Genomic DNA, 26946 nt, shown 5'->3' with positions numbered 1-26946 from the left:
CTAGAATACCAATTAATCAAAAATGCTTTCATTAGGATTTGATACTTGATACTACATATTTGGATTAAAATAAATTAACAATCATAAATCAGATGGAAACACTGATGAGGATCTACTAAGTATCATGATTTTAGAAGTTTGTTATAATTTTTTTCTGATCTAATTTCCTTACTAACGTTCACATACATTTCTCCAATTGCAGCTGTTTGTTTTCTCCAAGTCAGACATGTTTGCAGCCACAGCCAGAGAAAATGTTAATATCTCCAGAAGCTATAAAGTTCAGAGTGCAGCTTTTTAGTTAAATAAAACAAATGCTGGTATCTTTTATTTATTCCTTATGTTTTGCAATTTAACAAGCACCCAATTTATTCTGTTTAATCCTATTTCATACCATCCACCTGATACAAACTGGCACTTTTGTATAATAGGATTACTTGCGTTGTGGCCTTTCTAAAGTCATTAAACACACATACATCTTGCAATGTTTGCATATTAAAAACACATGTTTTATAAATAAACAGTGCTAATCTACAACTGATCAAATGATAGGTAAGAAAGATTCATGGAGCTTGTGACAAAGTGGTTCAGTTTGTGTTCACCACTTGTCCCTTATTCTTATTTCTGATACATTTACTTTCTGTAGCTGGTCATAATGCTTAAATTGAAACATTAGTTTGCAACTTTGCTTCACTTACTATCCTGGGTTTGTTTGTGTTAGCATTATGTTGCAGTTTCCATCTATTGATATGTTTAGTTTAAAGCTACAACTTCTGGACTCTTGGTTGAACTTGTTTATTTTGTTTCAGAGTATATTCATGGTATTTGTGTCCCTTGTAGATCTGCAGCAGGGCAGGAGTATAGAAGGGGCCGGCCCAGTATGTCCTACTTAAATGGCTAGATGATGTCACTGATTGCCTTGCTGGGTTCTACCAATTAGAGGGTTTTCTTTGAATATTGATCTGTTTGTTTTTCTTTAAAGTAACTTTTTGAGTTATCTTACAGGGTTTATTTTGCAGACTATTTTATTATGTAGATGAGTTTGTAAATTAGATTAATAATTGTGTTTTTGTTTCTGTTTAGACTTTGTTTTTTTTACCTGTTTAATTGTGGCTTGGTCCACTCATGTGCAGGTGTGTTGCCAATTGGCTATAAAAAGAGTGTTTTTGGGAAGCTCAAAAGAGAAGGTGGTTGTCAGAGAGTTAAGAAGCAAATAAAAATTAATCGGAAGACTCTGGAAACAGATGGCTGGTGCTGTTTGTTTCTGTTCACCTTGTGGCTCCTTGACCACACTATCTTACAGAGCTGAATTTTAACAAGCTCTTTTCTGCCTGCCATAATTAGGTCAAAAGACTTTTTTTTATAAGAGGTGGATTGGATATGCATAACCACTGAGAGAAATATATTATATGAAAACATTATGCTTTTTACAGATATTTATAGAAACTTTCTCTATGAAAAGAGATTGACAGTAAAGGAAAAAAGAGTGCTCTTTTTTTTGCAATTTAAACCTTGAATCAATTGTTCACTCAAATGCACAAACGAGTAATTTGCAGACTTGCTCAACAGATGCCTGAAAAAAACATTTAAAGTCTGCATCTTCCTGCCCCATTTTTCCTTTTTCACTTCTGCAATAAAAAAGTAGATACACAATCTAGAGATGGTTCATTTGCCACCAAGCCAAAGATCAGCTCTTTGACTTGACGCCTTGCAGTTTTCTTGTCCAGAAAATGTTCTACGTTGTTCCCTTACAAACTCTTTACTAAAAGCACTTGACAGCCCAATTTCACCAAGAGTGCCTCTGGCCAAGGAAGCTGCTGACTCGATCCTCCAAACGGGTCAGTGTTTTATAGACCTGGCCAAGGGGCCTGGCTGGCCTCCAGTCTTCTAAGCCCAGTTTGCTGGATTTTGAAGGTGTCATCTCATTTCAAGACTCCACTGCCAGGAGGTTCTTTGATGTATGTTACCCAGGAGCCTTTTTTGTTTAGCACTGGTGAGATGGACGCATCTCACCAGGGCTGTCAAGAGACCAGACAGGAAGCCTCATCTGCAACCTTATTGGTCAGGTTAGAATAAACAAATGAAGGCAGGAGATGACCCCAGGTATTCACTTTAAAACCTATCACCTGGCAAAGATAATGTCTGAAAGAACAATGCTGAAAATAAAATTTTAAAACAATAAATACTTACTGTGAAACAGCATTGTGAAGTTTAAAGCCCACCCAAGATGTCAGCTTTAGCAGTAAATCTCTGCATCAGATTTATATGTACCCACAGGTATTTACAGCATTGACCATGCAGAGGGTTGACCTACAATAACAGTTTGTAAAAATGTCCTTAATGGAACCAAAAACTCACCCATCAAGTAGCTGCAACATGTGCATCCATAATCATCAAGTAGCTCCACTGAGTTGAAAAGTCCTCTGCACTATGATAGAAAACTGCAAACATAGCAGGACCTTGTTTAAATCTCAATGTCACCATAACAGATTATATGTGGATCTGCCTGATTTTAATAAGATTCTGAAAAAAAGGTTTTGAAAGAAAGAAAAGTACTTCTTTCTTTCTTGAAAATTCAAATATTTAATATAACAAAATACTATCCAATCTTTTCCTTTATGCCAAATCTTACCTGAATCAAAGAAAGCAAGGCACATAAAGGACACATCACCATTTTTGGAAGTGAAATATAATGAGTTATGGTGCATGACCCATTGTAAAATCTCACACTGTCAGTTTAAGGCTTTTGTTTTAGAGCTAATAAAATAAATGATGAATTTAACAGTCTTCAGTTGGTAGCTTTTGACATTTTTTGCAAATTAAGGGCTGCTGTTACTCCTCCTAAAGTAATCAACTAGAATAAAAGTAAAAGTATAGCACCAGGCCTTAGGCACACTAATGGTCATTGCAATCTTCCCAGAATTTCATATTTTAATCCCTTTCATTATAGTTAACAAGAGATACATCAAAGCCCTTTTTTGAAATCTGCTTTTTTATGCACAAGTTGTGACACCAATTAAAATTAAATAAGTCAATAAACAGTAAATAAGTGTTTTATAAGTAAATAAGTCAATAAGTCAATAAGCCAGTTTAATAAGTCAATATTATAAATTTTTTTAAATATGACTGGTAAATTTAGGTTATGACAGAGACTTTTTTGGTGCTCCAGCTTCTTCAGATTTTTCTTCTCTTGTCTGCTGCTATACATAATGCTATACATAACTTCCAGTCAGTTTGCAATTGTTCTGTAATTTCTTTCGACTTTTAGATTATTCTCTGAAAGGTGCTTAAAGCCTGGGATTTTATTTTATAACCTAATTTTGCGTAAAATGTCTTTAAAACTTTATCCCGATCTGTCTTCTGTGTTCCTTGGGTCTCTTGATGCTGATAGTCTGTAATGTTCTCTAACAATGTCTTGACGGCTTCCCAAGACATCTGGATTTAAACTGAGATTAAATCTCACACAGTTGAACTCTAGCCAGTCTTCTGTGATGAAACACCTCCATGTTTCCAGCTCCCACTCTTTCTTTCACAAGCCACGATATGATGCTAGCCAGATAGATAACTGAAGGCAACGATGACAAAAGCAATTAATATGTTTGCATAAATTAAAAATGATTAAATAACGAGTGTAAATGATCATAGTTACTTAAAAACACTTAACAGCATGAAATCAGAGATCAAACATAATCATCTAAATGATCTCTATGTGTTTGTAAAATTCTAATAAAGAGTATTCTGGACAAATAAGCATCTTATTTTCCACAGTTCTTGGTCATGTCAAGACCCATTCACATGCCGAAGATGAACTCTTCAACACGCTGTTTTCTAGTTACAACAAGTGGTCAAGACCTGTCCCAAACATCTCTGATGTGGTTATAGTCAAGTTTGGACTGTCCATAGCCCAGCTCATTGATGTGGTGAGTTATATGAATGGATTGTAATTGTGGTTGTAAGAGGATTCAAGCAAAATTGTTGATTTAATGCAAAACATCTTTGTCTGAAAACGCTGGATCAATAGTCAATATTTCTGAATCTAGCAAAGGAGTTGAAGTATCTTGGAGTCATTTTCATCAGTGATTACAGGATGTGGAGAGGGAAGAACTGATGTATCCTCTGTATTTTCAGTAATGATTGTGCTACTTGGTCATTTGATGATAAAGAACTGGTCTGAAGGCGAAACTAGTATCGGAAAACTGGTTGTAAGACTGTTTAGAACAGTTTAACATGAACAAATCTAACATGAACACCAAATGGAAGAATGAATGTGAAAGAAATTCATGCCAAAAACGCTGGATATGTACAAAAAAGAGGATGTTCTTTCTTTCTGACCCTGACAATTTGTTCCATCAATTATAGTCATAATATCCGACCAAATGGACCGGATCTCATGTGTCTCTCAATTAGATTTCAAAAATGTGACTTTACACATACATCTTTAAGTACTTTCAGTTAGTTTGTTCTTTGTTCTTTCCTGTTTCTCCCATTTAGGATGAGAAAAACCAAATGATGACAACTAATGTGTGGTTAAAGCAGGTTAGAAAACTTATTTCTATAGTCAAATTTTTTTAAAAGAATTGTTTCTACCTTAAATGAGGGATAAATCTCTGTTTGACTCTCCCAGGAGTGGAATGACTACAAACTTCGCTGGAGACCGTCGGACTATGACAACGTAACGTCCATCAGAGTCCCATCAGAGCTTATATGGGTCCCAGATATAGTTCTCTATAACAAGTGAGTTAATAGTTATTTTTTTATTTATTGTTAAGATTTTTTATTTCTGTGATAGTTGTTTTGATCAAATATTGTTGTTTACAAATAACATCTAGTTATAATGTGTATTGTCAAAAAGTAAAAAGTCTGGAGATCATTCAGGTGGCTATTCAAACTGCTTGCTTTAAAAATGTAATTAATATTTTTATTGCATTTTGAGTGACTCAATGACAAATTTATAGGTTTATGATATGTGTATAGTGCCATCTAGTGGTATAATAAATTGATTACTGTTTACATGTTCGCCTGTATTTGAAGAACTCCTTTTTTTAGCATGTTGGTGAAGCTTATTCATGTTAAAATGAAAGCAGCCTTCATGAATGCACAATCTCCATGTGAAATCAGATGTAAAATCCAGCCGTCAGACTCAAGTCCCAGCACCTAAAGTCACCTCACTCAGATTAAAATCAGGCAGGTTGATGATGGAGTTCTGCTCCGGTGAGTCTGTTTAATCACAGTCTGTCAGTGAAATTAAACTGATGAAATGATAGCGGCTCTTCAAAAGAAGCTATTATAATGATTAACATAATGAATGGGGTTTAAAATGAGCTACAATTTTTCACCATGTGATTTTTGTATGTGCTGCAGCCCTTTTGCCTAAACTTTGCTTCCCTCTAAGCCACGCCAATGCTGAGTTTGCTTTGCAATTTCTTTTCTATTCCAGTGCTGATGGCGAGTTTGCTGTGACCCACATGACCAAAGCTCACCTGTTCCACACTGGTAAAGTGCGCTGGGTCCCGCCTGCCATCTACAAAAGCTCCTGCAGCATCGACGTCACCTTCTTCCCCTTCGATCAGCAGAACTGTAAAATGAAATTTGGCTCCTGGACCTATGACAAAGCCAAGATCGACCTGGAGCGAATAGAAAACACTGTGGATCTCAACAACTACTGGGAGAGCGGGGAATGGGCCATCATCAACGCTGTGGGAACATACAACACAAAGAAATACGACTGTTGCCATGAGATCTACCCAGACATCACCTACTTTTTCATCATCCGAAGGCTTCCTTTATTTTACACAATCAACCTCATCATTCCCTGCTTGTTGATCTCATGCCTCACCGTCTTAGTTTTCTACCTGCCCTCAGACTGCGGTGAGAAGATCACTCTTTGTATCTCAGTCCTTTTGTCCCTCACTGTGTTCCTCCTGCTCATAACAGAGATCATACCCTCCACGTCTCTCGTCATTCCTCTCATCGGCGAGTACCTCCTCTTCACTATGATCTTCGTCACCCTGTCCATCGTCATCACAGTATTTGTGCTAAACGTGCACCATCGCTCGCCCAGCACTCACAAGATGCCCCGCTGGGTCCACTCCGTGTTCCTGGACCTGATCCCACGTTGGCTGTTCATGCGCAGGCCGGCGCCCGACGGCCGGCGCCGCAGGCTGCTGCTACTCCAGCAGCAAATAGCAGCAGAGAGGCGACAAATGCAAATAGCAGGGTATGACTCAAGCCACTGCATCAGCACCTCCTATACCTGGATGAGAGATGGGAGCACTCTGGAAAACCCAGAGAGAAGCTGCTATGAGGACTTGGAGCTTGGAACGCTGACGTCATATTTCTCCTTCCGGCCCCCCTCTCCGAGACCTCTAGGATTGACTCCTCCACTGCAACAGAAAAAAACCCAGAGCAGCCAAAACTTGCAAGATGGTGCTGCAGGATTAAACAGACAGCCATCTGGAGCTAGGTTTAACTCCCCACAGCAGCCGCCTAAAGAGGACAGTTCAGCGTTAGAGTCACCTTTCATACTTTCACCAAGTGTAATACGGGCATTACAAGGGGTTCACTACATTGCCAACCATCTGAGAGCTGAAGATGCAGATTTCAGTGTGAGTATTGCTTATCGCAACTACCGCAATACTACTATTTTCCTGCCAACGAAAACAAGCTAAGACATAAAAATCAGATATAAATAACCAGCCGATGAGAAAGTTAAAAGTAAACAATGACGAGACATGGGGCCTGTCCATGAGAATTTAAAGAGTCTGTTAGGAAAGTAGTTAAATGTTTGTGAAAGGGCAGATTTGATGCGTTCTCTGCTATACAATTCTGGAAATTGAGATTAGTTTGGGGGGTTAAAATAATCTCAAAAGATTACGCTGAGGATTCATAAAAAAATATCTAGGAATAACTGACAAATGGATGAAAGTCAGATCCATAATACAGCTAGAAAAATAGTCAATTGAAGAACAGAAGTAACTTCTTGTTTTAGGTTTGTTAAGGTAAATAGATAATTTTTTTTGGCAAAAAGTCACTTCAGAGACATTTATTATTAGGTTCTTGAGCTAGTAGTCTGCTTTTAATGTACCTAAGGTCATGTTAAAACTCCAGAGGAGAGTCAATATCAGGAGTTCCAGAGAAAAGGTTCTTGTGAGATGATTGATACTGACAATTTCCAGTAAAACACTTTGCTGGAAGGGAATAGTGAGGAACAGTCTCTAAACTGACACCAAAGTCCTCCAGAATATATTGCAGTGCTAGTGTCCCAAAGCAGTAAATTGAAAATCTAGTTCATAAACAAAATAAATGTATGTCATAAGATTGCTGTCTTCGGGTAGGCATGGTTTTTGATTTCATAAAATTTTCTCTCCTTCATTGTTTTTTCCACAGGTGAAGGAGGATTGGAAGTATGTTGCCATGGTCATTGATCGGATCTTCCTGTGGATGTTCATTATTGTGTGCCTGCTTGGCACAATAGGCCTCTTCCTTCCCCCATGGTTGGCTGGCATGATTTAGGTTTTTTGAAAGATAAAAAAAAATTTTAAAAGTCTGTAGTTGGACTCTGATTTATTGTTGATGTTATTTTGTTTTAATAGTACAACTTCCGTGGGCTCAGAAGTCACCTATTAAAAAAATAATGACATTGACTTTATATTTATTTTAACGGACTTCAGTAATACTGCATCATTGTCGACAGCAGAATTTTCAAGTATGTTCAGAAATAAACATGAATGCTTACATTAAATTAGTGGTGAGATTTATTAGCTTGCTAATGATGTGAAATTATGCAACAAATGTAAGCCTGAACACTTTTGTATGCGAGCCAATGGGGTGTCAGTGAAACACAAATTTCTGTGACGAACCGGAATCCATGACTCAATTTCTATTGGAACCTCAGTTACACAAATGATCAATGTTATCACCATTGCAATTATAAGGTATTGGACTCTGTTTTCTTTTTAACCATTTAGTTCCTGTCATGTTGTTATGTCTCTCATTTTTCTCTGGTTGACATCCTTCCCCTCGGTTTACCTTTCTGTTTGTTTTCTCTTAGCCATCATTTCCTTCAGCTCCTCTGTGAGCAACATGTACATGAGCGTGATTGACATTGATAAGACATTCTTCCTTGATCTGACCAGTTGTTTCTGAAGTGGGAGCAGTGTATTTCAGCAGCAGGAGAAGTAAGAGGAGCTCGTTTTTCCCCCCGCAGATTATCTATCTACTGTCTTTTTTTTTATTTTACTCTTTTGTTCTGTGTCATAAAAAAAACAAACACTGGCCACACCCAAAATAAAATGTTTGGGTTAACAGGTTACACTATTCTCTGGTCTTCTAGTAGGACTATGTTTTCTTTAGAAAAGTAAAACCTTTAGTTTTGTGGCTATCAAGGGTTAAAGAAAGGACACATTCTGTATTTACAAAGATTTTTAATTTCCAACTTAACATAAATGTCTCATCATAGACTTTGATTTCATAATGGACTCATCAGAATGACCCATTATGTCATCAGTGTGGGTCATCAGACCCAAGTAATTAAGTACTTAATGTACTGAAGTCTATTTTATGCAATTTTTAAGAATATCATATTAAATTGTGGGGATTTTTGATTTTTCGTGACAGTGTCACTTAACATATCACTCATTTACACACTGATGGTTCCCCAAAGAACCAGAGGCTGCCTTTGGCTCATATTTACCAAAACCAAACTGTCTGATGAGGTCCAAATGGTATTTCAGAGAGACAAGAAAAAGGTCAGTTAAAAAGAAATAAAGAAAAAAACAAAGTTCACTCTGGTGCAGCTGGTTTGGCTATATTAGCTCTGACTCTTGCTTGGTCCACAGCATCCAACATGTTCTTGCTGTCCATGGCCAGAGTGTGTGCAGCAGTCAGCATCTGTTTTTTGCACTCCTCCTTTAAAGATGTGATGGAGTTCTGCTGGGCCAGGCGCATTTTGCTGATCAGCTCGGCCATGTCGTTGTTGAGAAGCTTCTGGGTACCTTCAATCTGAAAACGACGGAATGAATCTGATCAAATAAAAGCTGGCTTCATTTTAATTTGGTGTTTATTTACAGAATCCTGCCTGTGTGCATTCAAGGTAAGGATATTAGCAGTGTGTTTGAATCCTGTGTACAATAAAGCAATACCTCAGTCCTGATCGACTCGTGTAAACTCGGCAGCACATCATCCACACTGCGGATCAGATCTCGTAAGGCCATCCCAACAGACTGTGAGGATAGATCAATAAAGAAAATGAATCAGCTCTGTGACTCAGGAGGTTTTCCTCTGCATTTTAAATTGGCCAATAAAACAGCAACGACCTACAAAGCGGAGGTGGAGGGCAGGTAATTTGTCTCAGTGTACCTTGACAATGGAGATATATTGTTCTGGTTGCAGCTCAGTGATGTCATTCTTGAGTTGGACAACAACTTTGACCAAGTCCATAACGTACTGGTATACTTTATCATCAGAACGGTCAATCTCTGCTGTGGGAGTAGCCTAAAGTGGAATATTAATTGTTAAAATATTTATTCAGGAAAAGCTTATTATTCTGTTTGAATGACCATAAAAAACTTAATAAGGGTACAACTGTCTACTTACCTGTGTTTTGAGTCGTGGGGGTTTCTCAGGCGGTACTGTGTGAGAAGACAGATTTGTTACAAGACAACAAAAGAAAAACAATTGATTGTAAAACAGTAATTTGTCTTAGTCCTTACCATGCTCACTCTCATCTTCAGTTGGCTACAAAGAGAAAAAACAAACATGAAGATGATCAGATAAGTATAGAAAGTAAACGTGAATAAAAAAAACATGTCAACTTAAGCAGTTCCTAATGTGTGCATCTGACAAGAGGACAAAAAAATACTTTTACCAAGTTGTTAATTTTGTAATTTTACTGGCAGGACCTTTGGTTCCAGTTATTCACAAAAAATGTCAGCCTACCTAAAGAATGTAACCTATCTTTGTTAGACAGAACTTTGCAAAAGAATTATGTACATCTCTAGACCTTGTCAAGTTATAATCATCTTTGGGTTTTGTAACCCTACAAAAAGTGGATAAGTGTAAAAGTTTTCATCCAAAACAGAAGAGCATGGCACAACTGCAACCTAAGACTTGCAGCTGTCATTTCGGAGAAAAGTGATTTATCTTCACAATTATGCACTTTTGTGTTCTGGTACGTAACAAAACTAATATGCTTTCTCACTTAGCTGCATATTCATTTAGCAAGTGTGTGGTAAACAGTCTGAAGTTACTACCTGCTGTCTTTATTTAATCTCACTGGAATTTTATTTTGTACACATGGACATTTACCTCTGAAATGGCAACGTCATCTTGTCCCATGGGGTCCTGCAAAAGAACAGGCAGGTTCATTTTACAGAATAAAGACATGGGGCCTTTCCCTTCCACTGTTATCAGGGGAACATTCAGCTTAATGCTAGTGGGGCGTCGAGGTTGAACAAAAGTTTTTATTCTATTTAAAGGTGCCTTGTTCCACTCAGGTTCGAGGGTAACATTGAATTGGTGAGAAGAGGGACACAGGGACACAGAGAGGGGGTTGACTAAAGCTAATGATGCTCTGTTTCCCACCAGGAGTCTCTCCTCCTTTTGCAGCCACTTCTTATCCTCCATCATCTGCTCTTTCTGGAGTCGCATAGTCTCCTGCATGTGTTGCCGTTCTCTCTGCCACAGCCGCTGGGCGTCCTCCTTATTGTTTGGCTCCATTCGCATCAACTCACTCTCCTAACGCAGAGATGATAGTTTATTTTAACTCTAAATGGATGGCATTTATTGCATGTCAGAAGTAAGCTTTGTGATCTTACCCCCATACTGCGGCGACGAGGAGACCTTTCCGGCAGAGCGAGCGTGTTTCTGGAGTCAATCGGGGACTGGTATTCACACGGGCTGGCCAGGTCTGGTGAGCTGGCACAAAGAGCTTCATTCAGCTGCACAGACACACAAACAGATCAGTCAGACTGTAAAAATCCTGTAAATATCCTAGGGTCATTTGCCTGAACTTACACACCTGAATATGTAGACCGATACTGAGGGTGTTCCCAAATCGGCTTGGCTTCATCCTTGAGGGCTTCAGTAAAGGGTAAAAAAGGTAAGTGAATGCATTAAACCAGACATTATATATATATATATATATATATATATATATATATATATATATATATACATATATACAGTATATAATATGTTAAAACAAAATAAAATGAACAAGTTTTTATACCTTGGGGGGAGCATCTGCAAAGTTGACCTTTGGTTCCAGAAATTTGGTGCCGCGTGCTCTGTCTCTTTCTCTCTCTGCGTCCAGCTCCTTCTCCATCTTGTGGACGTCACTGAAAGACACGTCGGGATTATGACCTTGTAAACTGAAGTGACCTTTGAAGTTCCAACTTGAGACATTTTTTGTAACATGATCAGTTTACATACAATTGTACAACTATTGAAAATTGAATAAAAGAGATTCAAAGTAAATGGATGAGTGAGTAATATTACCTCTGGGGAAGAAATGTCAATAGCTGCATGACCTATTTTTATTTCTTAAACATTTAGACACAAGACCCGTATCTCAATTTATGTTCCTATAGATGAATTCTGATGGGAAAGACAAGATTTTGACCTTGGATACAGTTGGCCATACAAAACCTTTTCAACTAGCTTTATGTTTATGTACTTAAACTAGGTACTGATCTTTAGTTTCCATTTGTAATTTAAAATCAGACAAAGTTCTACTGGTGTGCCACAGGGGTGTATTTTTGATCCTCAAGTTTATTGTATAGCACATTTGAGAACTGTGGCAATATGAGGTGGTTTACATGATGAAAAATTTAAACAACAGACAGCAAGTAACCTCTCATGGACATTGCAAATGTTTGTATCGTGTAGTCGGGCTCTTAAATCAGTGTTTCCCAACCCTGGTCCTCAAGGCACACTGTCCTACATGTTTTAGAGGTTTCCCTGCTTTAATGTGCCTGATTCAACTGATTGCAGTTCAACAAACACATGTTAATCAGTCATCAATTGAAATCAGCTGGACTGAAGCAAGAAAATACCTAAAACATGCAGGGCAATGCGACTTGAGGACCAGGGTTAGGAAACATTAAATAGCCAAAACAAGTATTAGGTTTAGCTGAAACTACAGTACAGACCAAAAGTTTGGACACAACTGTGTGTCCAAACTTTGGACTGTGTCCAAACCTTTGGTCTGTATTCAGTACAGACCAAAACACACAGTTGTGTCCAAACCTTTGGTCTGTACTGTATGTTACAACACTATGTAGTAAAATAAATATACATTATCAGTACAATACTTTTATCTGATATCTGTCATTTCTTGTCAGAGTTTATAACTTGTTTTTATATTTCATTTACATGTGAATTTTATGTTTCTATGAATTATTGTTTAATTTTTTTATCATTGTTCATAAAATAAACATATTGTTCATAAAATAAAAATATTTTAATTGAACAGAAAATTGCTCTGTTTTTCTTAACAGAAAAAAATATTCTCTTCATTTTTATAAACAATCACAAATCATAGAGAAGGAGATCATGAAGGATAGTGTTTCTCTTTGGGCATCTCTGTTAATTTTTTCAAATAAATACCTGATCTTGATCACAAGCTCAGTGAAGCTGGGTCTCTCTCCGGGATCGTAGGACCAGCAGCGAGTCATGAGTGAGTAAAGAGCTGGAGGGCAGTTCTCTGGTTTGGGCAATCTGATGCCCTGCTCCAGCTGGTTGATGACATCCCTGTTCTCCAGCCAGAAAAACGGCTGCTGCCCTTGGCTCATGATCTCCCACATACATACAGCTGCAGAGAAATGCACACAAGACATAAGAATATAAGATCAGACATTGTCACTCTGTAATCCATGAGATAGGACGACAAAGAGAAGCTTTAAGCATTATTGATATAAATAAGAGGATTATAAAGGAAATCTGAAAATGTGTCTGAGCTCACCAAACATCCAGACATCGCTAGCTGAGGTGAAACGTCTAAAGTTTATGGATTCTGGGGCCATCCACTTGATTGGTAATCGAGTAACAGAAGCTGTGGAGAAATCACCATTAGATCATGCTGAGCCACATTGTGCAAAAGGTCAAAGGCTATACTTTAGATTAACCACCCGGATCTTCTGACAGAAATCTTTGTATCATCTTCTCTGTCACCTTTATAGTATTCTTCATCCTCAATGTATCTCGACAGACCAAAGTCTCCAAGCTTCACACATTCTGGGCTTGCAACTAACACGTTCCGAACAGCAATATCCCTGAACGCAAATGAAAAACAAAAGATGAAAACGCAACTGGAATAGGTCCTGGCAGGAGGACCTAGGAGGAATATCATTAAACAAATATTTGGATCAATGAGAAGCTTGTCCATGAGGAAGAAAAAATTCACCTTCAGATTGACTGGATCAAAACAGGGAGAAAGGAATGTTTAAATTTTTTAGGCATGTGAACATTTCTTCTTGCCAATGTTTTCTCTTCACAGAAGCTTGGAGCCGTGAAAGGCTGCCTGGCCTCTACTGATAACATTTAGCTTTTTTACTTCCAGTAGTGTGACTGACTCAATTGTTCTGCCTCACGGTTCAGTATTTTAACTTCAAGAAAAAAAGTTTTACAATTCTTATTACATCGTCATGGTAATTATTTCATTCATATTTTTAACTGATGTTCTGTAATCCCTGACAAAAGCAACATTATTGTAGTTTGGGACTTCTTATTTTTTATGTGTTTGCAAAGTTTGGTTCCATCAGTACCTGGTTTATGATGGATAGACTGATCCTGGTCTTGTTGCAGTAATGGAGACACTGATTCGGTATGTTGTGTTAAACATTGAGAAAACAAAAAAGCCAAAGCTCTTCATTTACAGACTCGTCTAGGCTCAGATTTTCACATATGGTCACGAGATATGAATAATGATCACTACAACATCCTGGGTTGAAGTTGATGAAATGTAAGTGGCTACTTGTGGCAACTATTCGAAAATCATGAGATTTTTCTTTTTTTTTTTTGCCTATTTATTTTCACCTATGCAGAAAAATAAAGCACAGTATAGAGAGCACACGTTTATCATTTCATGTTCCATACAAACCCTGCTTTCACCTGCATATTAACTGAAAAAAAAACACATGATAGTTCATTTTAAAAATCCTTTTTTCATTCTATTTTTGAGTTTGGGCATCAGATAAGATGAAATTATAAACAAAAGTTTTGATTTCTGATTTAGCTATAGTAGCTAATTGTTCTGTTTGTGAAGTTAGTTACAAGGACTCCTCCAACTCCTTCAGATCTGTAAATCTAAAATTTATTAGAAATGTTGACCTGAAGGGGTTGCAAACTGGAATGATGATAAAAACACCCATTTTTTGACTTTACATGGTTATATGCCACAATTCTTACATATAAATATTAAAAACCTTTTTTTTTTAAAAATGACCATGAAGCTGATGACAGTATCTAAGGTTAAGCCACAGTGCCATCTAGCTTTTCTCTTGTGTAGCTTTGTGAGGTTTTATTCTATAGTTTATTGACTTTCTTATCTTTTTGCCTTAATTTAGGTTTCTGATATTCTGAGGAACTGACATGTAAAACTGACACACACTATCAGAAAAAGTTTAAATATACGGTAACACTTTATTTGACGGGTTGTGAATAAGACTGTCATGACACCGTCATAAACATGACATAACAACCTGTCATGAACATGAGTAAGTCTTCATGAATATTTATGACTGTTGTCATAAAGTGTCATTCGGTAAATCATGACACTTTTAATACAAAGTTGACGTTATTCAAAATGTCTTTGTTATGACAACTTGACATTAACCAAGAAATCATGATCTGACAAATTTTTTATAAAAGTATTACTGATTAAACTTTAGCTTTTATAACATAAAGCTACATAATTTTTAAAGTGTAATCAGTAATACATTTACAACAAACAGACAGGTGTTATGTCATGCTTATGACAGTGTCATGACAGTCGTATTCACAACCTGTCAAATAATGTGTTACCAAATATACTAACTGCATGCAGAAAGACACACCTTTCGAACTTGTAAAGAAGAAGAACATGTATTTATGTTCATCTTTTAATCCTTTTCTCACCTGTGCACCAGGTTGCACCCCCCGAGATAGACGAGGGCTTTGCAGATCTGCAGGCTGAACAGCACCAAGGTTGTGTTTGTCAGTTTGCTTTGGTTCTGAGTCAGGTATCTACCGAGCTGTAAAAATGTCGATAATTTAACCACTCAGGTACCTTTTTCCTATACAGCATCAGGCAAAACTACATGAATCAAACTACATGAACAGTTTAAGAAAGAAGCAGTGACTGGAGACAAACCTCTCCGTACTGGTAAAGCTCCATAACGATCCACACAGGATTATCCTCTATGACGCCAATCAGCTTGACTATGTGAGGATGATCGAGGTTCTTCATAATAACTGCCAAGCAAAGTTCGTACATATTAAATGTTGCTCTCATCCGCATTGCTTCTTCTATTGTTTTACAGCCAAGGCAGGCCCTCGTACCTGCTTCACTCATGAATTTCTCCATCACCTCAGATGAGCAGTCCTTGCAGGTCTTGACTGCCACATTAACTCTTTCGCCGTTCTGTCCAAAACAACAACAAACACATCATATTTATTTGTTTTCCAGATGTCTGTAAAGTCTAAATAGCAACTTACAGCTCTTTTGTACACTCCATCATAAACTTCTCCAAAGAAGCCTTCGCCAAGGATTCGCCCCAGAACGATGTCATTTCTATCAATCCCATATTTCACAGCTACGGACCAATATAGGACCGTATTAATGATCGAAAACGAGTTTCAATTGATATTATTTTAAGCAGAGATAAGTGTAACAGCTTCAGACAAACCTGATTTTGGCCTCTCATCAAGAATCTCACAGTAAATATCAGAACCTGAAAATCCAAATGGAGAGGCACTTTGAATCAACAAAGACATCGTGTATTTATTTCTAAAAGAATTGCACAGAAGAAATATATGCTTGAGAAAATCTGACGTTTTTTGCTCACCCATGCTGTGTCTAGCTGAGTTGATGTCCGTGCTTTTTGAGAGAACAAACAAAACAAGATTAGTCAGAATTTGTATTGTGTCTTCTAAGTGTCAAGTGAGTAATCCAGTAAAACATCTCACCTTGTAGGTATGTCGGGTAGGGACACCCGTGCAGACTTGGCATCTAGATTGAAAAAGTTTTAAGAACATTTGTTTACAATTTGTAGAGAATTTGTAATACCGTAGTCCATTGAGAGGCAATTTTAAGATAAGCACACCTTTGTTTGGTCGGTAAATAACACTGTCGTCTGTGTCATTTTCCAGGCGGCAGTATCCATCAATGAGATCCATCATGTTTTCTGCTATAGGAACCGAAGCCACACTGATAGACAGGTTCTGTTAAAGAAGATAACATACAAATATAAACAAGATCCTTTGATTTTTGTTTCCCCACTGGTTGTATTTATATTAAGCACTAATTTAAGGAAGTTTTAGAAATAGCTTTTTTGCTGCACTTACTTGTTTGGCACCTTCGACGCTGATGTTAAGGAGAGCCTTATCATTGGTCTGCGGCAAGCACTGGATTTTTTTTATCTGTTTGAAATCAGTAAGGAACAAAGCCTGTGGCACAAAACGACAGGTAGGTTCAATTATGATGAGAATTCTTTGATATGAGACATTATTACTGATAACTGTAAACAACAGATACTTCTCATGATATGCAGAATGAAGTATTTCTATTTAATTAGTTTGAATGGGCAGCTTTTGGGTTACATTTTTAGATTTTTTATTTGCTTTTTGTCAAAGAAAAGCACAAAAATGTGGTGCAACGTTTTAAGGCCAAATTTTAACGCACTGCATATTTGTTTACACAAAACGAGACAATTAAAAAATGGCCAAAAGCGACATACTGAAACAGTAAATAATGCTTACTGAACTATCTTCCACTGATATTTAATAAAACGTTTTCAAAAGTTATCTCACAAGAAATTGACAAAGGAACACCTAGATCCTGCGTGGAGCATTAGGCAACACTGAAGTTTTAATTTGTGAACTATGATAATGAATTAATTGCCTTTTAATCAGTGTGAACTGAACTTTTAGCCACTTGTTGTGAAGTCTGAAGCTGCACATCACTGTTTCTCCCCCCTTTTGTCCATTGCTTTCACCCCATAGGCAAAAGTGACACGTTTTACTTAAACCCTCTTCCTTTATTTAATTAAAATTTAGAGCTGCTGATATGTTAATTTAGTTACCGTTTCACAGATACAAAAACAAACAACATAGTTGCTAAAATAGAAATCCTCTTGGTGATCAGTGGAACAGAAGACACTAAAATCTGTTAAGCACCAGAAGAAATTAGGAATGTTAATTGTTGGGCAGCTGATGCAGCAACTAAGCACCAAAATAGAACATTACAATGCTGAAAATGGCCTGCAAATAGAAAAAAAATCTATACTTATGGTATGAAACAAGCTAGGAAATGTAAAAACAGCTTTTCTCTTACTGCTGAATCCTTCTGAGAACGTTGACGAATGCCCCTTCCTCCAATGACCAGCTCTACAGACAAACTCCAACCTTGCTGGTGATGAACACAAAGGTTTGTGACGAAAACATTAACAAAGTGTGTCTGGAGTGTCATAGATTTTATGAGAAGTTATTTACAGCAACTCACCACAAGTTCACATGGAAAGACTTCTTCATCGAAGTTGGTAAATGTCTTGAGGGTCTCAAAAAACTTGATCATGCAGTCATCCTCCTTTAGGGTTGCATACTGTTGAAATGTTTGCTGGATCATCTTCCGTAGCTGCTTAGGCTGGACCACAATCACAAACAGACATCAAAAGTATAACTTTCAGCAAAAAGACAAAAAGAAATCTTCTCCGATGGTGCCTGTAGATAAAAGACAAGTATTTGGGATAGAGGTTTACCTTCATGCTGTTTATCAGTTGCTGAGGGAAAAAAAGGTCCAGGCCAACTTCTTTTCTAAAGGACACATACATATACCCTGAATTTAAAACATTAACTAAGTACCTGGATTAACTAAAACATTGTAAACAAGATGTTTTTCTAAATCTGGGTGAGTCAGTCTGTCGAGGATGTACACAGCCTAGCAAAAGGTATCCATACTGCTTAAACTTTTCACATTTTGTCACATTACCGCCATATGTGTTAATCTATATTGGAGCAATTTTATACAGGAGCTCAACACAAAGTAGGGCATGATCACAAAGTAAAAGAAACTTATAAATGGTCTATAACTTGTTTTAAAATCTAGAAATCTAAAATGTTTGGAATGTATGAAAAGTACAAAAATTACAGTATTTTTTTCAATACTGTAAAGTCCGTAAGGTCAATTTGTTAAGTGAAAAACTGAGAAGCTTAAGGAATGCAAATACTTTTGCAAGGCACCATAGCTCTTTGACTTAGAAATCCTTTTTTAATCCTTCTTGACTTTATAGATTTTTCTGATCATGTTTCTGTATTATAAGTGAAGCAAAATCATCTTGTCTCTTAGAGTTTGTCTTCTATTCCTTCTAGTTACTTTCCATTTTTTAAATAATTGTAAACATATATGCACCCCTTATTTGTTGCTTTTTTTTCTTTGTGTTTCATTCCATTCTGTTGATTAGAGCAGTTTGTGTATAGATTGCACATTTTTTACAGTCTCCTCTGTTGTTGCTTTCCATATTTTGTCTTGGTTGAAAAAAAACTGTTATGCATCTGACTCACATAACAAAGAACACTGTTTTGTAACATTCACACAGATTTCAACAATCTGAAACTTTGCTTTGGACATTTTGAGAGCCATTTCTAAAAAGCAAACAAACAAAATGCTTCAGAACAGATACAACAGAGCGTAAAAACTCACTCCAGCAGCTCAAAGTTAGATTTCTTTTCAAGACCTTTTGCATTCATGTCTTTGTAGAATCTCCTGCAAACACAGAGTAACATGTTAGTATCTGCTGGATACAAATAAACAAATCCCTGTTATTTCAACAGTAGTTTTCTGTTATGCAATACATGTACAACATAAAGGTAAACAAATCATCTGGGGTTAAGCCCATAAGTAATGCAACCAAATTCAAATAACTCATTGACTTGTGAGCTGAGGAATGTAGTGACTCACCTGATCTCCAAACAGCCAAGCTGCAGGGCCATCCCATCGCTGACCTTGTTGGCATGACACTGCATGTAGTCACTACGCACCTGTAATGAAACATTACCTGCTGTCACTCAGAAAAATAGAAATGTGAGCTATAACGTAACAGTCAAATATAAATCTATTTTTGCCATGTATTATTTTTTTTTTCTTTTTTAAGGTTTTGTTGGCTCTAGTGGCCTTGATTTGAAAGTAGTTCGACAGTAAATAGGGTAATCATGCGGCAAATGTCGCCAGGCCAGGAATCGAACCTGCGACTGAACTAGGGCCTCCATACGTGGGTCATGCTTTGCTCCTGCGCCACCACAGCACTCCCTTCACCATGCATTATTAAATAGTTACTGAAAACCTTATTTATAACAGCCTTTATTTCCTTTTCTTTTATCAATGTTAGACATAGTTCCATTATTTTACTTCTGAGTGCTACATCAAAGATGGAGAGAGAGGAGAGGCTCAGTACCTGCTGATAGAAGTAAAGAAATGTGGATCTGTCATTTTTAAACTTCTCCAGGAAATTGATTGGAATGTATCTGATCCTAAGGTCATATCTGCGAACAAGAGGAGGAGAAACGTATTTTAACTAGACATGCTTTATTTCTGAATCTCATATCACGGAAAATATTTGTTGCGACAATAAGCCCTGAAACCCTATCTGGACCTCCACTCGGCCTCCACGTGATGACTCTCGTAGCGTTGTTCAACCTCACCCACGGTCAGATCTGGGTGGAGCCAGTGAAGTTCTTCGGACTTTAAGTGCTTCAGCATAAGACCGTAACATTTGGAGAGTTCAACGTTGGGTCCCAATCGACCGCTGATCAGGATTGAGCGAATGATAGCCTGAGGGAAAATTAAAGGCAATCGTCATTTTTTTTCCTTACAGATTTTCTTTTTTTAATCCTTTGAATCATCTATAATTGTATGTAGAGCAGCAAATTATGAGGTGTCATTGACAAAAAAGCTACCCTTAATGTTTTACGACTTATGCAGAATCCCTGATCTCAAATCTTTACCACTTTGTACTAAAAACTATTATCAAAACAATCACAGAAGCATCTTCAACTCCACTTTCTGGCACTTCTATGTCTGCAAAATGACGCTCTCACCTGAATTTTCCAGGAGCCGTCACACTTCACCAGCTTAAAGTTCTTTCCTAGGTTGTTGTTGGTGCAGAAGCACACTTTGAGGATTTTTACTGGCCCTCCCTCCCCAGTAATCTCGTTTTCGGGGCTGGGGTCTCTGCTGCTTTGTCTTGGACTGGCTCCTTTCCAGGCCAGGGTGTCACCAGACATCACCTCGTACATCGTCAGAGCCGGGTTGGCGTCGTCACGCCCGCATCATTCTTTCAACCAAATAAAGAAAAAAGAAAGGACTTGACTTAAGGAAAACTGAAGACATTCAACCAAAATAGTTAGGTTTTAAAGACTGCCATTAATAAAAAAATAATAAAGACAAACTTCCAATGACAATTCCACCAAAGGACACTGTGTTCTCTCACTCAGTTTGTCATGCAAATACAGTCATGTTTTATATCTTTCATATCGTATTCACGTTGTGATCTTGTGCCTTGTGGGTGCAATGATTCATAACTTTTGTTTCTAAGATCTAAGGATTGCATTCTTTTCATATTTGCGATGTCAAGTGTGGACCTGCAAAATTTGTCAACTGAAACAGCGTTGGACCAGCAATAAAGGAATTCAGCAAGGAAGTCAAGTTTTCATTTGCAACTAATCTTTCACCACTGCTGGAATTACAATATGGAAGTGGCCGCCTTTTCTCAAAATAACTCTGCATGCGCTACAAAAACAATACAATAAACCACCAGCTGCAGCGATGTTACCATTATCTCTAGTAATGACTGGGGCTCAGTGGGAAGAGTAGTTCACAGGCAAAATGAAGGTTGTGGGATTGATTCTATATTCCGCCAGCTACATTCACATGTGCCACTGGGCAAGGCACTGAAAGAGTAACTAAACTCCAAATCAACGTTCTTTGCAGATAAACTGTAAAAATTGGTCATTAAGGCTGCATAAACAGTGTATTTTTTTTTACATATTTGTGAAAGCTGTCACTATGACAGTATAACATGAAACAGAAGAAAAAAAATTAAGCTCCTTGACCTTCTCCCTTGGCTCCTATTGTCATTTGCAGAAATAGAACAGTACCAGTCAGAAAAAACAATCAAGAGCCAGAATGAGCGCTAAGACCATTAATAACACTACCAATCACAGGCATGTATGTGCCGCTCACACATATATGCATTGTGTATGTGTGAGCGCCATACACAATGCTAGCCATAGCGTAGCAAAGAGCTACGCTATGGCTAGTTCTCCACACTGGAATCTGTGTGCATGGTCACCGATCACGGCAGGTAAACAGCTTCCCTAGAACATTAGGTTGTTTCTCTGCCATTATTGCATTGAGCAGCTGAACGTGATTGGCCGCACTAAGACCCTCCTACTGGCTCTGATTAGTTATGAGCATTGAGCATTTTTCAGCTTGGCACATGAGTGACTCATTTGCAATATGAACACTGTGTGTGAAATGAAACTCTTCTCTACTTTGCTGCAGGACGACTTATGAGCAAATAGAGCTATTTATTTAAACTGGATCGCCTATTCTCTGTCTTCAGTGTAGCTAACTGTAGCTACACTGCAGCTATGCCATGTTAGGTTCTCAGAAGGGTTAGTTTTTAGTTTTGACTTTTTCTGTTGGTATTTTTTTTTATCAATCTATTTGTTTGGGGGGGGGGGGTTGTGGCTTTTGAAATTTCAGAAAAAGTGTGAACAAACTACTTGGACAAGAAAAATCTGTTAAATTACGTAGCTCAAACTTCATCCATGGTTTACAAATCGTACAAGTGTGCACAAAAATGTGAGGACAGCACATTTCTGAGAGGAATGTTCAAGATATAATGATAGGGAGTGATTAATAAAGATAAAAAAAATAAGGCCCTGCACTGTTTGCAAGTGAAGCCCTATCCACATATAATTTCAATTCAATTTAAGGATGGAAACTAATTACAGCACATCAATAACAGCATTAAAGATGTTTTGGAGAAGTAACAAAATTATTCTTCTTTAGCTTACATGAGTAACATTCTGTACTTAGCTAGTACATTTGTGAAGTTACAATTCTAAGTTTGCATCACTTTTATCTCTTCTCTGCTGATTTATACAAATTTCACCACATGGAATAAATTCAAGTTTTTTTAATGTTATTTATTCCTAGCATAGAATCATAATAAGCCGTCTGTCCTTAAGCGTTTGTTAACAGCCTCTACGGATTTCTGAATCTCTAATCCCAGATGCAAATTACCCTCTGACCACCTGGTTTAAAACAAACATGGCTAGGCTCAGTGATTGTAAAGATGATAATAAATCTTTATCATACTGCTACACAAACACACATATTGAAACTGTCGCCTTGAATTGTATTTCTCAGTCTAAAAACACACTTCCAGTGAATGCAAAAGGAACATGCTATTAAAAATGCACTTACTTTAAGAGTCTCTCTGCCTGAACACTTCCTGCGACTCTTTGAGTCAGCATGTTGAGGAACAATCTTGCAAAGACATGTAAGCTCACCACGAAATTTCTGCCAAAACCCACCTTACAACCCTGCTGGTGAGGAAAGAGCCTTTTAAATGTCATAACTGAGAAGCTCCACGCTGTTAGGACGCAGTGAGCGGCCTGAGTTGTGTTAGTTTCTCTCAGGGCTCTTCCACCACTGTTAGGTTGTGTTTTGTTAGCCTGGGGCCACAAATTCCCCTGCAGGATCATGTAGGCGTGTTTATGTGTGCGAGTGTGTGCAACACGGAAGACAGGAGAGGGAGACAAGCTGAGAGGATGAGAGCAAAGAATGTTGCACCATCATCTGAGTACAAGTAGCCCAACAGGGGGGTTTTGGCAACTGGTTTTACGTTTTTTTTTAACTGTCCTGCAGATTAATACACAAAGAAGGCGGGATGTATGAACACAGTCTTGACAAAAACAATGAGTAAACACTCAGATCCAGTGTTTGTAGCACTGCCAAAACTGTTCTGCCAAACATATTCTGCAGAACAGAATATTTTTCTCCAAGAAAAAGAAAGAAATTGTTTACACAGAGCAGAGCAGAAAATGTGGATGCAAGAACGGAAAAGTGTAGTTTATTATGTCAATATCTGGCTCGTTTGCAAAAGTACATATGGTGCACAGTTGATGAGTTTGTTGTCCCTCCTGCCTTACAACTAGGGATGTACTGTTGCTTGGGGTCTTTCTGCGTGTAGTTTGCATGTTCTCCATGTGTAGGTTCTCTTCAGACACCCCCACTTCTTCCCACTGTCCAAAACATGATTTCACATTATTTGACTATTCCAAAATTGTCCTTAGTGTGAATGGTTGATTGTCTTTGTTTCCCTGTGTTGGATTGGCAAGAATTAAACTCTAAAACAAAGGGCATCGAAAGACGGGTTGTAAATTAAAATTGTAAATTGTACCGATGGAAGGTTATAAGATCAAAACCATTGCTGAACAAACAAACACAAAAAATCAGCTTGATGGACCTCAGAATAGTGAGTAAAACTGGTAAGACATTTTTAACAGTGTTCATTGCATAGCATATGGTATAAAACTACCATAGTAGATATTCTTCTATTTTAAAAGTAGTGGCAGTATACCATGGTGGCTCTTATGTAATGACCCTCCAATGTGGCTAAATTAAAATAATTCTACAAAGAAGAGGGAAAATGTTCTACCAAGCTGGTATTTTTGGACATAAAACACTCCCACATCCTTAAAGTCATTTCAAATAGGGAAAATACTTCAGTAGGCTACAAGCTACGCATGTTAACAGCCTATAGCAAGGTGCTAAAATTTCAGTGTTGCTCCAAATATATCTTTGCAGTTTTCTTTTAGTTTACACTTTTAGGACATCAGGAAAGTTGTATTATGGACAATACTGAATGTACAATAGTAGGATTATAAGTGCTTAATATCAGCCTTATCATCATCATCGTTATAGAAATCTATGGGCTTTTGCTATTGCAGCTTGGAAAAAGAACATAATATTTGTACAACAATAATAATGTCTGTTGCTATTTTCTCCCAGCATTGTCAGAAATGTTTTTTATGGTAATATTAACTAATCGGATATCTATGACTTCTGATATGAAGCAGATTTATATTTTCTATGAAAAAAAATCAAACACGCATCATAAACATCTTATGAGTGTTTTTACACTTTATATTTTATATTGGTTGAAGTGTCAGAAGAGGGAGACGTTAACATTGAAAATGTCTGCCTGACAACATATAGTTATGCAACTTATGCAGAAAGATGAGAAATAATCAACGCATCTGTTTATTTCTTCAAATAAAAGTTAAAAATCTGTTATGCCATGTTTGGTTTTCAGTTCTGGTTTTTGTTTTAGGAGGTCAAGCAAGGTAGCTTGACTTTTCTGAAAATAAAGTTTCTTTTTGTTTCTATTTGTCACCTGCTTTGTTCAGTTAACAGATATTTCCTCTAGTAACTTCTTAACCAGAATTTATTTGAAAATATGATTAATTTGTTACACATAATCATTTGTGAATTCAGACATTCCTTGTAAGCAAGGCCTTTGCTGTGTTCCTTTTAATTGATTTAGTTAACTGTTGTATGAGACTTGGGCTCACAAAAAGTAAATATTAAATCTATTTATATCTGGAAAGTACACCACAATTTTTCTGTTAATTTTGATACACAAAAGTATCCCAGTTAATCGGAAAAACTGACAAGACTACTGTTAATGTTTATTAAAAATGCATTTGAAGTTTTTTCAAAGTTTTTTTCCCCAAAGATGTGGAAAAACTGCCCTACTGGCTTTAGAGTTAGCACATGCTGCCTTTATTTATTAATCTCTAGCTGATACTTGTTATGGTAACAAATGTTTACCAGGAAGGTTTTTTCTTCTTCTTCTTCTTACGAGACCAAAGTGGTGTGAAGTAACTCTTTCAACATCTCTCTACTACAGAGACGTCAGAAGGACAATAAGTGGGGGTATTCATCAACCAGACATTTTGTATAGATAATACTTGTCCCAAGTACTCTGTGTCCTTGTTGTGAACAGTCATGTTGTACTGAAACATGCTGTATCTTCATGAGGGAACAGTGACAGAAGAGAGTGAAATTCCTCAGCAGCCGACAGAGAAGGAGGAACATTAAACAAGACTTGAGGAAAGAGGAAGCTCATGTATACAGTGTGGAGCGCAGCATGTGATGGACCAGCTTCTTGCAACACACACAACCAGTCTAACCAGGCAACTGGAGCGTAGGCTGTAGTTTCTAGGTTATGTGAGACACCTCAGGTTGAGCGACAGTTTGATAACTTAGTGCTGCTTTAAACTTCTCCACAATTTTATCACTGATCTGCCTGCAGTTTGGGGCATAAGAGTAAAAGGGGTTAAATATAAATACAGTACATACCACATTTTATTAGGTTTCTGAGTATTCAAAAAAGGCTTGAAAACCACTAACTTTTTGTGTTCCCTTTTAAGTACTTTTTTTAAAAACACATTAAAGTTTCAGGTTACAAAAAAAGTGATAAAGTTTTTTAAATCAGTAAAATATTTAAAAGTTGTCCTACATGAATTGAAAGGGATTTTCAGCCTAGAAAAACAATCTAACACGACCATTTCTGAGGAATAACACGTTGCTTAGTGCATATTAACACTACTAGTGATTTTGTTTGTTTTAGAAACTGCAACGTGAAGGCGATTCTTATTGTTTTTGAAATTCCTAACTGCATCAGCATAAAAACGCCATTTGTTTAGCAGAGTAGAGCCTCTCTGGGAAAGCTCTATCTCTCAGTATAGTGTCCTTATTATTCCCAGGTACAGCTCAGTGTTGCAAAGAAAAACACAAAAATATCTGTTAAGACATGCACCCCGGGCTGTGCAAGCATCTGTTCCACCCTAACAGAGAATCAGATGGCACTTCTTGGTACTTAGAGCGCTGTTCTCTGTATGTCAGACCTTCTTATCACTTTTTAAGATTTCTTTCTTTGGTGCTTTTAGGAATCAATGATACTTCAGAGATAACCAGTGTTAAAACACATGTCAGGATCTTCATCTTTCCTTTCTAGGATAAATTCCTAATCCTTAATATAGGACTGTTATTCTGGAGGCGCATATCCAAACCCAGACAACTCATTTAGCCATGCCTTTGCTCTGAACAGATAGCAAGGGGTCTATATATCGCAACATTATGACCCCAGGGCCTGGAATGCGCCTGGCTGCCTCCTCACCTGCACAGACATGATTTGCTCATGAACATAGTTCTTCCTCTGTGGTTATAAAAAGCGCATCGAGTTTCACATTGCGCCGTTACAATCACCATAAGTAATGCTTACCAATACTAACACACAACAGAAGTTGCGAGATTATAAGCAAGTTTGCTTTTTTTTCTGAAGAAAGTCAACATTTAAAAAAAAAAAACAGGAAAAAAGACAGACAGAAACGGAGCACAAAACCAAAACATTTCGACTTTCATTCCTTTTTTCTGGACGTCCATAAACTTTGCCCTTTCTGTAAACAACTTTAAGATGAGATTCTTTTCGTTGGTGAAAAGCAGAGGCATCGACTCATTTTGACTCTTACCTGATTCTGCTGAACTTTTCCCAGGACAACAGCTTGATAAAAGGGGGGGGGGGGGGAAGTATATAAATCCCTCCAGCAGCGATCAAGTCGAACAGAATGTCAGAAAGTGGAGCAGAAGGTGTCAGGTGGCCACTCCCTCACCTCTACAGT

General features: G+C 37.5%; 2 protein-coding genes across 5 annotated transcripts in view; one reads left to right on the top strand and one right to left on the bottom strand.

Annotated features, from left to right (window-relative positions):
- chrna2b (cholinergic receptor, nicotinic, alpha 2b (neuronal)) overlaps positions 1-8753 on the top strand; it is a 10197-nt gene extending 1444 nt beyond the window's left edge. The window contains exons 2-6 of the mRNA XM_028040301.1: positions 3766-3917; positions 4489-4533; positions 4622-4731; positions 5435-6602; positions 7384-8753. Coding sequence (XP_027896102.1) covers positions 3766-3917; positions 4489-4533; positions 4622-4731; positions 5435-6602; positions 7384-7509 — 1601 coding nt within the window. The 3' untranslated portion in view covers positions 7510-8753. The remainder of the gene's footprint in view (positions 1-3765; positions 3918-4488; positions 4534-4621; positions 4732-5434; positions 6603-7383) is intronic.
- On the bottom strand, positions 8406-26946 carry ptk2bb (protein tyrosine kinase 2 beta, b). Of its 4 annotated transcripts, XM_028040299.1 has the most exons (31): positions 26797-26946; positions 20287-20522; positions 19842-20020; positions 19644-19731; positions 19151-19230; positions 18893-18955; positions 17952-18006; positions 17696-17836; positions 17528-17602; positions 16540-16641; positions 16299-16416; positions 16162-16204; positions 16041-16072; positions 15882-15926; positions 15691-15788; positions 15535-15616; positions 15347-15447; positions 15112-15227; positions 13168-13268; positions 12959-13048; positions 12604-12808; positions 11225-11333; positions 11015-11074; positions 10812-10934; positions 10579-10731; positions 10303-10338; positions 9708-9732; positions 9592-9626; positions 9355-9489; positions 9138-9218; positions 8406-8997 (listed from the first exon to the last, which is right to left on the bottom strand). In XM_028040299.1, the coding sequence occupies exons 2-31, from the start codon at positions 20482-20484 to the stop codon at positions 8779-8781; spliced, it is 2988 nt and encodes a 995-aa protein (XP_027896100.1). In that variant the 5' UTR covers positions 20485-20522; positions 26797-26946; the 3' UTR covers positions 8406-8778. The 4 variants fall into 4 exon arrangements, with proteins under 4 accessions (XP_027896100.1, XP_027896097.1, XP_027896099.1 ...); XM_028040296.1 differs by having other exon boundaries at positions 10303-10731; XM_028040298.1 differs by lacking the exon at positions 26797-26946 and adding an exon at positions 22792-22909 and having other exon boundaries at positions 10303-10731.

Source organism: Xiphophorus couchianus, chromosome 15, assembly GCF_001444195.1.
Source record: "Xiphophorus couchianus chromosome 15, X_couchianus-1.0, whole genome shotgun sequence".
In the NCBI taxonomy this organism is placed as follows: Eukaryota; Metazoa; Chordata; class Actinopteri; order Cyprinodontiformes; family Poeciliidae; genus Xiphophorus; species Xiphophorus couchianus.
Note: the sequence above shows the minus strand (reverse complement) of the source record. Positions and strands in the feature narration are given on the sequence as shown.

Coding starts and splice junctions, on each gene's coding strand:
- ptk2bb (XM_028040296.1), bottom strand. CDS start 20,484: ATGTACGAGGTGATGTCTGGTGACACCCTGGCCTGGAAAGGAGCCAGT. Junction 18,956..19,150: donor CTTGGCTGTTTGGAGATCAG/GTGAGTCACTAC, acceptor CTGTGTTTGCAG/GAGATTCTACAAAGACATGA. Junction 16,073..16,161: donor CTACCCGACATACCTACAAG/GTGAGATGTTTT, acceptor TCTCTCAAAAAG/CACGGACATCAACTCAGCTA.